At 38.5% G+C, this 12,539-nt stretch overlaps 1 protein-coding gene across 10 annotated transcripts in view; it reads right to left on the bottom strand.

Moving 5' to 3' along the window:
- Positions 1-12,539, bottom strand: part of ARFGEF2 (ADP ribosylation factor guanine nucleotide exchange factor 2) — a 58,822-nt gene that overhangs the window by 9,172 nt on the left and 37,111 nt on the right. For all 10 annotated transcript variants that reach the window (XM_042861138.2, XM_008172113.3, XM_042861139.2 and 7 more), the window contains 13 exons: positions 11,144-11,291; positions 9,800-9,899; positions 8,943-8,983; positions 8,686-8,855; positions 7,166-7,317; positions 6,846-7,018; positions 3,772-3,932; positions 2,792-2,922; positions 2,559-2,688; positions 1,898-2,033; positions 739-877; positions 604-658; positions 238-352 (listed from right to left, as the gene is read on the bottom strand). In XM_042861138.2, coding sequence (XP_042717072.2) covers positions 238-352; positions 604-658; positions 739-877; positions 1,898-2,033; positions 2,559-2,688; positions 2,792-2,922; positions 3,772-3,932; positions 6,846-7,018; positions 7,166-7,317; positions 8,686-8,855; positions 8,943-8,983; positions 9,800-9,899; positions 11,144-11,291 — 1,651 coding nt within the window. The remainder of the gene's footprint in view (positions 1-237; positions 353-603; positions 659-738; positions 878-1,897; positions 2,034-2,558; positions 2,689-2,791; positions 2,923-3,771; positions 3,933-6,845; positions 7,019-7,165; positions 7,318-8,685; positions 8,856-8,942; positions 8,984-9,799; positions 9,900-11,143; positions 11,292-12,539) is intronic.

The following is a 12,539-nucleotide window of genomic DNA, read 5'->3' as shown; positions in this document are numbered from 1 at the left end:
CATGGTAGAAATGGGAGAGTAGATTATGTGCTTTGGCTAGTAAGTTTTCATTAAAACATTAGGGCACCTGAAGCACAGATTTAGGAACCTCAGCAAGTTGTTAGGTTTAAAACAAAAAACAAAAAAAACCCAGCAAGTTAGTAGAGCAATTATTTTTTGTTTTTCATTAAATGATTTGGGTCAGTGACTAGAGGTTGTGTTGAAACTAAAGAACTTTACAGTGAAATGCAGCCTTACTTGCATAAGGACCACCTTTCCAGCTGTCATCTGTGGGATTTGAAAACTGACTCTGTCCCCTTTCCGAAGCATTTTTATCAATACTGCTTAGAGACTGACGATCTAGGTCCACATCCTAGAAGTGACAATCGAAGATATAATTCTGTTTATCCAATGTACTTAAAATTTGTCACAACTCAGTTTTCACATGATGTAACTAATGTGGCTTAAGTTTTCTACTATCAAAGTACTGAGATAGTCTTGCATTTGACTTTATGATCAGTTGGCCCTAGCATACAGAATAGTCTGTATTTAATTCCAGTATGTGTCTTTACAAACAGATTTACCACATAAACTGTTCTTCTTTAGAAATACTTAAAGTCTTACCAAATGCTTTTCAGATGAATCATCGTCCATTCCTGCTGGCCTCCATGTCAGCAAGCTTCACAGAGAAAAGAAATATAATAAATAACCTTAACATGACAGCTGGCCTCAAAACAAATTTATGTTGGACTAACTTACGCATGAGGAATGGTGGTTTTGAAGATTTCTAGCATACAATTACATGTTTGGTCCCAGACTTCAGGACTGAATTTCTGTCCATTTAGTATCACCAGGTTTTCTAGACAGTTCGTACCTGATCGAGCCAGCTGTTCATTATCTGTAAAGTAATTATCCTTATTTATTAATCTCCGAGCTCTTCTAGTCAAACAATGTGAATTAAACATCTATTGTGCTTGACAGTCATTATGCATGTTTGATATTATGATGCAATTGGTATTGGTACTGAATCTCCAATAGCTCAAAGCCTGCTTAGAGTGTAACCATTATTTGTGTGACAGTAAGCACCAAGATCAGGACCCTAGTGTACAAAGACAGCAAGAATCCCTATTGTGAGGAACCTGCAAGCTAAATAGACAAGACAAATGGTGAGAGAGGAAAGAGGCACAGAGAAACAAAGCATCTTGCCAAGGTCACACAGCAGGCTAATGACAGAGCTGGGAATAGAGATTAGATCTCCTGATGCCTAGTCCAGTGCCCGAGAGGCCCCAAGTCATTTTCCCCATGAAATAATAAACTAGGCACCATAGAGGATTTAAGGAGTTTGCATTCAATTCACAAGCCACCCTTTCCCTCCCAGTCTTCCCTACACACTCTGTGCTGTCTGCATAAAAAGGTTACATAATATAATATTCCAACACAAAGATATGGTAGCTGACCTCTTATGTCTCTTGTTCAAAGTAAGTATTCTAACATTTTAGAATGCTGTCTCATATATTTTTTTATATATATATATATATATATATATATATATATATATATATGGACAATTTTCTAAAGTGTGAAAGCAATGTGAGATTAAATGTTATTCATGCAGCAAATAAAAAAATGCTGTTTTTTGCCAAATGAAGAAAGGATAATGGCAAAAAAAGTGTTAACATAATTCAAGCAAAATAAGTTAAAGATCTTTCGTAAGTAGCAGCACACATTTGGCAAAAATTGCAGAGACAGGAAAGTCACTAATGGATTAAGCGACATGAAAAACATTCTTGCCTCAGTTTTACATATAGAAATAGTGGTTTATTTTCCTTGCTTTGATTACCTCAAGAAAAAAAGTTAAAGCATGCATTCCAGACATTGTACTTTAAAAATAATGTGTATATGTATGTAAATAAGCTACCTTGTTTTACACACCAGTGTAACTGTGCAAATATGTCAGGAAGAAGGATCTCATTTAAAGCTTCATAAAACTGCGTGAATACATCACAGATTGCATAAAGTGCATGGTTACATGTAGTTGTCATCCATTCAGATTTCTGCAAGACAATGACAGGCCTTTATTTTTGTTATGGTAAGTGCTGAATGGAAAGAACGGGTTTCCATCTTATGGTGGTACATGGCATAGGATTGGCTATACAAAAATACATGAATTGTAAAGAGAGGAATGTAGTCTGGCTTTGGAGCGGAGCCCGGAGCTGGAGCGCGGAGCAGTGGAGCTGCAGGTTTTTGCCTGGAGCCGGAACACAGCTCCAAAGCCCTGGTTTGGATAAAACTGAATCATCTTGAAAGTACCTTGAGTCAGGTGCGATTAGAAACTAGTTACCATTTGGGTGTGGGAATACACAATATACCCCTGTCCAGGCTGAACCAGTTTTGTTTTTTGGGTTTTATTTTATTTTATTTTTAAAAAATTACCAGACGTCAGTTTACCAGGGCTAAGAATCTGGCTCCTTCCAGAAACAGTAGGATTTCACTAAGGGGAAGTTTGGGGGTTTTATTTCACAATTGTATGGAAATCTCTTATTTTGTCCCAACAAGATCCTTCAGAGGGCTTTCGTTACCTCCGTTTGTAGTTCAGGAAGCTTCATATTGTCAAATATCCGAAACACAATCCTAAACAGATCTTGCCACCAGTGTTTTTCAAAGGTATGGCCATAGCTCTTCATTATTTCAAACATCACAGTTAGGCCTCTACAATAAGGAAACAGGAATACAAAAATAAGATGCTAAAATGGTTGCCTCTGATCAGAGTTTCAATAACTGAATGCAGCTAAAAAGAAAATAAACTCATTACCTTGTCCGAACATCTAATTTGCATCGATTAATAATGCAGGAAAGTTCAAATAAAATAGGGAACCATCCTCTGACCCAGACCCTGTCTCCAGGAGCAACATTCATATCATCACTTGTATATTCTCGCAATACCTGAAAGCCATTTAGAGAAAGATTATTACCTATTAAGTTACATCTAAAAGACTTCAGAATTAAACTAAATTGCATCTTCTAAACAGAATTTGGCTACTCAAAATTTAGGTAAGTAGTGACAGGTCAAATGAGATATTTGATTAACCCTTCCCTAATTTGTTTGTTTCTCCTTAACACTTCTAAATAAAAAGATTCATCTAGTTCTATTCCTACTCTAGGTTTAAAAAAATATTTGGCTCTTTTGGTACATTGAAGACAAGATTTCTGATCAACCTCTTAACTGCACCCACATTTACACACAATTGCTCATCCAAATAGATGTGTGCACACAGTTCTGCATAAGTCAATGCTGTGCTCGTGCATGTAAGAACTGATGAACCTGCAAATCTTGCAAGATTAACTAACAATGTTAATTAGGTAACTTCAGCCTACATGCCTTTAAACAGAATTACTGTAATATTACATATTTATACAATAGGGATTTGATGTTAAGCTCTAACAGGATAGGAAGTGACATGCAATATGAAAGTTAGATTACAAGAGTCCTTATTTAGAGTTTAAAAATTTACAATTTTCATTTAACAAAGCTGCAACAGCCAATTTTATCCAGCTATTTCCACACCTGATTGAAACAAAGTTTGCTCCATTTTCTAAAGAGGATGGTTGACTAGAGGATGGTTGACTAGCGTTAAGTGTGTGTTCTGCTAATGCTAAACAGGTGTCTAATCTGGGGTAAACATTTTAGCACGATATTCACTAAGAGCCTAAAGTCTATGTTTAAGAGCAGAGTCTTAGCTACAAGAGTAATCACAGTTTAAAACTAAAAATTACTACAAGAACAGAAAATACCTGTGGTCTTTCTGAAACATATTTAGCACAATAACGGATAAGTCGGATTGCTTCCATACTGGTATCTGGAAATGCTGCATTACAGGCAAATTCAGATAAACATTTTACAGCATCCTGGAATGAATCTATTGCTGCTGGAAAATGCTGCTGAAAAATATTGGCTGGGGAAAACAAAGGAAAGAGAAATATCTTAAACATACTAATATTGTATCAGACTTTTTGAGTCAGAGCCTCCACTGATGTAAACTGGCATACCTTCACCTAAGTCAATGAAGCTATACCAATTTGTATCAGCTGAGGATCTGGTAATTTGATTTTATCAATATTAAACACTGAACAGTATTACAGAATCAACACACCACAATTTCTTAACATGTACTAGCAGATTAATAGTATTAATATTAAAAATCCATTCTAGGATAATGATCATTACTATTTCATAGCCTCATTAAAATGGTTCAAGTCTATTTTTTTTTAAAGCCACAGATACTTTTGTTAAAGCTCTTTAGATGTATTGTTAAATTTCAAATCATTTTCTATCTGTATGCAAGATGCACAACCTTTCTTGTTTAGGTCAAATAACCTAGAGAGTCCTCAGAGGTTCTGTAATAAAAGAAACTGACTAGTGTTCAAAAACTGAAGGGACAGTCAGCATGAAAATCAGATTTGTCCAAAAGTTTTGTACCTAGTAGTTGTAACCATAATAAGATCACTATAACTGATGGGGGGGGGGGAGGAGAGAAAGTTATTCTGTTAGTTTATAAGCATAATGCTATTAAATACAAAGAGCAGTTAGGCCCTGGTCTACCCTACACATAAGGCAGCTTATGTCGATCTAACTATGTCAGCGTACAAACTACAGCTTTGCTCCCGCCGATTTAAGTGCCCTACTACACCGACATAATAACTCCACCTCCACGAGGGTATAGGGCTTATGTCGGTGTAGTTAGGACTATGCAGTGTCAATGTAGACACTGAGTGACTTACATCAGTTATTGGCTGTCTTGTCAATTTCACAGCTCTGCTGGAGCCCTGAAATTGATAAGAAAGCCCAGCTCCCCAGCAGGGCTGCTGCAGGGTCTCCGCTCCAAGCCAAGCTGTCACCTAGGCTTCTGGTGGTGTTGCCTGGGCTCTCCACTCCCTGCTGGCAGCCTGGCTGTCTCCCCCTGGGATCCCAGCTGGGAGCCCAGCAGCACAGAGGCTCCCGGCTAGAAGTCTGGCTGCCTGCCACCCCAGGCTCTCTGCTTCCCACGGGAGGCAAGAAGCTTAAGTGGCTTCCCCCCCCCAGCTCCCTACTGGGAGCAGCAAGGCGAGAAGCCCCACAGGGTAGCTTGGCTCCCAGGGGGAGAACTTCACGAAGCTAAGAGCCCTGGCTCTCAGCCCCACCACACTGCTACTCTTCAGTCGGTGAAAGCACTCCTGGTGAGGACGCGCGCCACTAACATCAGCCACCATAGTAATTACATGTAGTGTAGACATGCCCTTAGTTTCACTTTTTAACTCATATAGTCAATTTATCCCTTGCTGTAAAAAGCATTTAAACAGCAACAAATCAGAATAACTTCTACAAAAGTGTACAGAGAATGCTTAAAAATAAGTTTCAGGACATATATTGCAAGTAATATGCCATCAGAAACTAGAATTACTTCATTTCAAAAATTGGAGTACACAGTGTCCCTCCTTTTTAATTAGCGCATCAATTTGCCCAAATATCTTTTTAATAGAGGAGTAGATGTCTCTGTAGGGTTAACTCAGCAAGTAAAATATGTAGGGCAGTTGATTAATAGCAGTTAACTCACACTATTAACAAAAAAAATATTTGTGATTAATCGCAGTTGTAATTGCACTGTTAAACAATAGAATATCAATGGACATTTATTATAAATATTTTGGATGTTTTTCTACATTTTCAAATATGTTGATTTCAATCACAGCACAGAATACAAAGTGTACAGTGCTCACTTTATTTTTGATCATTTTTACAGAGCAAATATTTGTAAACAAAAGAAATAGTATTTTTTCAATTCATCTCATACACGTATTGTAGTGCGATCTCTTTATCGTGGAAGTGCAACTTACAAATGTAATTTTTTTTTTGTTCCATAACTGCACCCAAAAACAAAACAATGTAAACTTTTAGAGCCTACAAGTCCCTCGGTCCTACTTCTTGTTCAGCCAATCGCTAAGACAAACAAGTTTGTTTACATTTACAGGAGATAATGCTGCCTGCTTCTTGTTTACGATATCACCCAAAAGTGAAAACAGGTGTTTGCATGGCACTTTTGTAGCTAGCATTGCAAGGTATTTACCCGATGTGCTGAAACTCCAGCACGTACTGTTTAAAAGACAGGCTGGAGTAAGCACTGGGTGTTAGTACAATGCAACCCACCCATACCCCCACAAACAATCTGACCTGACAAAGAGGGCGGGGGGAGAGAAAGTTTTCAACTAACAATAATCACACCTCAGATTAACCTCATACTACTGCAACATCTAATCCAGCCTTGAAATCAAGTCATTTGTAGTTTTGTTTTGTTTTTCCCCCGTCTAAGGAGAAGTGTGAGGGTGGAGTGTCTTAAATCGCAGTTAATTATGATAAAGGGCTGCGAATAGATTATGCTTGGACTGGGAAGAGTTTTCCTCTAGCCATCCATGACATTTCTAAGGCACCCATCATTGCCTTTGCTTGAGGCTATATATCAGAGACACAGTACTTAACTAAATCTGTAAGGCTGGAGAATTAATCTAGGTGCCCAGATGTATTATACAGGATTGAGAGAACACTTTCACATTACTATTAAAAGTATTTCATATACCCGATTGGATTCAGATTATATACAATGATACTTACAGATCATGCCATAAACTATCAGGCACTGTACAACAGTTTGGTCTTCCATGACACAGAATTGTTTAGAGCCAGGGGAGCAGGCAAAACGTAACCACATACTTTAAATAATTTGGACATTTAAAACCACAACCCCCTCTCCTACAATAGAGTTTATTATGCAGACAGGCCCTTTTAGCATAAGAGTATGTTAGTTAATGTATTCCATATGCCAACCACTACTTACTAACTATATGTCCTGTTGTTTGGAAAGCCAACTCCACAATATTCCCATCATGGTCTGAAGCCGCTTGGTGAAATACTGCAAAGATATTCTTCCAGCCTGAGCGAATGTTACCAGCCTGTGAGTTCACCATCTGAGCAATACAGCGTATTACCATGTCACGAATGGTAGGAGATCTTAAAAACAAATTAACCACCATGTTATTTGCCATTGCCTGCAAACCAGAAAGCATCCCACCCACATTAGCACAGGAAACCTGGTCACATTTTAAGTTGCTGCATAAAAAAACCCAAGCCAAGACAGAAGTTTCAGTGCACGCACACCTGTTTTTCTTCATAATGTGCTCAAAGGGCCTCAAAAAGTCTTTCTGGAAACGGAAGTTGGCCAATTCTCCTTTCTCGAGAAACTTCATTGATAGCTGCCTTAATGAATCAACTGCAAAGATGGCCACATCTTCATTTGGGTTACATCCAACCTAGTAATAGAGAAGGAAAAGGGGTGTATGCGTGTCTTAACGTACACTACACAAGCCCATCAGGGGAGTTTCATTTCCATGACCCAACCTTTATACACCCAAATGGTTTTTACAAATGTATAATGGCTGTCTAAGAACCCCAGGGATTCATTTACTAAGGGGCATGAGGGAAGGGGTACATCATGAAACTATCAGACTAGGACATGCAGAATCATTTTATGTTAGAGAGTTAGCATATTTAAGTTTGCAAACACAGTTTCCCTGTATACTATTTTTCTAGTTTCAATAAGATAACATTTCATAGCAAGAACAAACCTCATAAGCTTCAACATTTTGCTTAAATGCCTAAAGACAGGAACAGAGATGATAATGAGCTGATTTTTTTTCAGAGATCCTGACCACTCAGTTATTGACTTCAATAGGAGCTACGGGTGGTCAGTATATCTTGTCAGGAGTGGAAGGAAGTCAGATAGGCAACTAAATCGCAGTTAACTTTAGGTACCTACATCTGAATGCTTTGGCAAGGATTAAGTGTTAATGGGGAAATATTAAATTAAAAGATTCATTTAGAACTATCCAGATATTTATGCTGCACATCATCGATGTTCTTAGGCTAGATGTTGTGGTTAGACCACGTTTTTCTGAAGCTGACATATGTGCTTTTGCTCATGTTCAAACTAAAGAAACAGACTCCTGAGTTGGTAAAACAAATTGAGAATTTAGATTTTTTTTTTTTTTTAAAAGAGGACAATCAGATGGGCATTTTTCTTGCTTTGATTGATTGTGTGGAAAAAAGGATTAGCAGCGGAGACTATCAGGAGAAACAAATAAATTAATCATCCAAGCATGGCATAAGGAACACATATGGTTGCTGTCCCTCAGTCTACACACATTTTATAAGATGAAACCTAACCAGGCATTACTGATTCCAAAAGGAAACTACCTACATAGTTTAGAAAGAAGAGGACAAAATAAATCATGTCTTGACGTTCTCAATAAGGGGGGAAACAAAGGATGAAGAAAGCGGTCATATGATTTCCAAAAACAAACCAAAAAAAAAAGGGGGGGGGGGGGGGAAAGGGGAGACGACAGACATCTTTCCCCTCCTCAAGATAATACGAATATTATGGCCCAACACCACGGATTCAATTAAGATCCAAACACATATGAAAGACTTAGGACTTCTCCAACTCAAATATAAAGAATGTAGTAGCTTCAACTAAATCCATGTTGATCAATACATGTCAAAACCTATGATGTTCTGAATCAGGAAAGCCCTCCAAGACATAATCTTGGGCATCTTACTAAGGGAAAAGCTAATGATAGTACTACAAAAGCATGTTGTGTAACCTTTAAGTTTTGAATTACCTTATTGAAATGATCTCCAATCACTTGCCATATCCTTGACCATTGCAGTCTAATTCGATTCATATTGTAATACGAGATCTCTACTATCTTCTGCAGGCTGAACATGCGAGGATGGTGTGGGGAAGCCAGCTCGTCCATGGAAACGGCGCACAGCCATCGGACAAAATCAACTGAATATTAAACAGATATTACAAACCATGAGTTTTGGGTGTTCTACTGCAACACAGTCAATTTCCTCATATGCTCAGCATACATACCTATTGCATTTCCGTCCAACCGGGTCGATCCTGTAAATATTCTGTAGAACAAATCAAGATGTGTGATAAAATATAAGTTCTATTTAAAAAAATAAAGGAGAAGAACATAACAGACTGAAGTATTTCCAGGTAAAAAGGTGCAAGTTTATAAAGAAACCTTGATGCTGCAAAATAGACTAGCAAGGTAATGCTTTGGATTTCCACCAGTCACTTACGGGTGGAAAGAGTGAACTATGTACAGGGAGGAAGTAAAAAAGGAAAGCTGAAATACAGAAGTCAGCATGGTCTAATAGACTGAGGACACTGATGCATTTCAGACACCTTGACCTGGTTAGTTACCCAGCAATGACAAAAAGTCTAACTGTAAAGTAGTGGCTCATGGCCAAATATTAACAGAACAAACCCAGTGTAGCAGAAAGCCTTTATAAAAATCACCAAGTGTGCATTACAAAGGCACCAATTTAATGAATTCTGGTTGCCATTTCTCCAAATGGAAAGGGTTAAGAATACTCTCTCTCCCTTTACTTCCCACCCTCAAACTAACTTGCATACATTCTTTTTTCCAATTACCCAGCTATCAGTGGTAACACCAGACTAGTTTACTGGAATAGTCTTTCACTCTCTTTAGTGTTGCAGGACTGAGGTTTAAAAACAAAACAAAAAAAAACACCCACCAGAATATTTTATCATCATCAGGTCCAGGAGATTTGGCATCATTCAGGGTGAATGCCAACCTGTTCTTAAACTGGTTTTAAGTTAGGCTTTTAGAGACAGTCTGCAGGGGGAAATCAGGACAGTTTGGGTAACTCTTGATTTGCAAGTCACTACAAACAGAAAGAGAGAAAGCACTACAGTACCTGTCCACTGCCACCACCACACTTTGCGAACTGGTCTCGCCCACAGACTCCTGAATGCTGGCCATATGCCTTTTATCAACTCCACCACCAACTAGGTTACCTGTAATAAAACATTCAGATCCAAACATTTAATCTGAGGAAATATTCATAGTTAAATACCAGCAATATGCTCAATTTTATACAAAACAGGAATTAAGATGGGTCCTGCTCCCAAGAAGCTTAGAATTTAAATAGGACAGGTGCTACAAGTCAGAAATGATGCCCATGATTATTCTGCATTTGAAGGTCCAGTTTCAAAGCAGTGTGCCTCTTAAAAACATTAACTGCCTGAAAATTATTTCAGCAAGTTCATAACAAAAGTTATGAGCATGTGAAGATTTTGTGGGGGAGGGTATAGAGATGTTTTAATGGATACAGTTTTGCATCCTGCATTTTGGTGGCTAGTATCCATTTTAAGAAAGCAGGCCATCAAGATTACAATAGGCTTACAAATCATCTTTAACATTTGAGAAATGCATTAGTAGTTAAGTAACAGTTGTCATGACAATTATGCCTAAAGCTACAATAAAAACATTTGAATGTAATATTTGTAATTAACCTACAGTAACACTGGTACTACATAAACATTTATAACTGAATATGAGCAATTAGTACTGGGCACATGTAGTTTAATTACATTAATATACAGAATGTGCTACTGTCTCAGTGGAACTCTAGAGTAGTTCTACATTAAATGTTTTTTCATGGAGAGTGTTTATTTCTTTTCTCAGGTAAATGCAGAGTACCATCGTCCCCCTAATCCCCACTTACAAACCAGATTTTAGACTATGCAACGTGCATTGGGGTGAAATATCTAACTTGAAAACCATCTATTGCCACATCTCAAGGCAGAAAATTGTTAGTATCAGCAAAAAAATTTTTAGCATTCAGACAGATTTCAGTAATTTCAACATTTTTATTTCAAAATGGAATGAAAAAAGTAGAGCTTTTAATGTCTGTAACAAGACTATGGCCATACTAGATCTGATGTAACAGAAAGTTATGGCCACACTCAAGTTCCTACAAGGCAGTTAATCTGGGTAGTCTATGAAGTAATTTCTCATAGCTGATTTATAGAACCTGGAACATGTTCAGATGTTTAATCATTACCAAGCTAGTTGAAGTAATGGCTATTTTCATTAATTATGTAGTGACACTAGTCTCCACACAGTTAAAATGAAAGCAGCTAAATATATGACCCAACATCATGTGAAGAACTGATCATTCGTTCTCATAGCGACTAACTTTTAGGTTTAATTAACTTGTAAATGCAGGTTTGTGAAGTGACAGAGCTATTAATCTTACCTAGTCCCAGGCCCATGAATTCTTCTCCTCCAGATGTATAGCTTTTAATGCTGCCTTCCCTTTCTCGCCCAGAGCCAGATAAGTATCGAGTTTTAACCCCAGTACCTATAAGCTGTGCTAGTTCCAGCTGGCTGATGCATTTCAAGATCTAATAACAAAGGCACATTTCAATAATGTAAGTGATCGCTACCACGTTTTACCTTATGAGACTTCACAAGTTCGCAAACCATTTTACCAACACTAAACCTCAACACTTCTGTGATATAGGCAAATATTACTGCTAATTTACAATGGAATTAAGCAACTTGCCACAGATTACAGTGAGTCAGTGACAGCTGTGAAAAACAGAACCAAGAAGTCCAACTCTTAGTTCTCTGGTCACGAGACCAAGTTTCCTTCTTAGAGTGTGGTTTAAGAACTTATACATTTTGGAGCTTATTATCCAATAGGTTCTCTTCCCCATACAGATAAATAAGTGAGCTCCCATTACTACAAATGGCAGCTGCAATGAAATTCCCACAATGCGTCAAGTGAAGACAACCACAAGTTTACAATAGGATCATGATTCCAATTTGGTTTGACAAGTCTTGTCTTCTACTTCAGTTCTAGCCCAGTCTCTCAAAGCCTCCCCATGCACTATATACTCTCTCCATGATAATGCAAAATTTATTAATCTCATGAACACAAACAAGAGACTAGATTCAATATCTAAATGCAAAATTGTTCTCAGAGTTGAAGTAGTTGTAAAGATCAGGGGCGGCTCTATGTATTTTACCGCCCCAAGCACGGCAGTCAGGTGGCTTTTGGCGGCATGCCTGCGGGAGGTCCGCTGATCCCGCGCTTTTGGCATACCTGCCGCCGAATTGCCACCGAAACTGCGGGACCAGTGGACCCCCCGCAGGCATGCCGCCAAAGGCAGCCTGACTGCCACCCTCACGTCGACCGGCAGGCCGTCCCCTGCGGCTTTCTGCACTGGTGCCTGGAGCTGCCCCTGGTAAAGATCACTGGCAACATATACATAGATATATCAGATACTGGCATATGCCATCAAGGCAGAATTCATGGCCTTCTACTCTAAGACAGGCCTTATTCTGAGGAGCTAGAGAAACTGCCCTGCTAGCTCAGCCGATAAAAGAGTACTTCTAATATCTTCAACTAGTCAGATATCCTTTCCAGTAGAGGACAGTGCTGCACTCATCCATTTACCTAGGTACTTATATGGTCTCTATTGATGTAGCTTCCAAATACCTCCCAACTACGTGAAGACAGAAATGACTCTTTCCTTCCTTGATTGTAGGGGACAGCTTGATTAATTTATTGTGGGTTAGGGGAGGTCTGGTGCTGGAGTTTCAAATCCTGTGGGCTGTGCAAACAGGCAGAGCTCGGTGAACAAAAG

The sequence above is a fragment of the Chrysemys picta genome, chromosome 13 (assembly GCF_011386835.1).
Source record: "Chrysemys picta bellii isolate R12L10 chromosome 13, ASM1138683v2, whole genome shotgun sequence".
Lineage (NCBI taxonomy): Eukaryota > Metazoa > Chordata > Testudines > Emydidae > Chrysemys > Chrysemys picta.
This window is presented reverse-complemented; position numbering and strand designations above follow the sequence as displayed.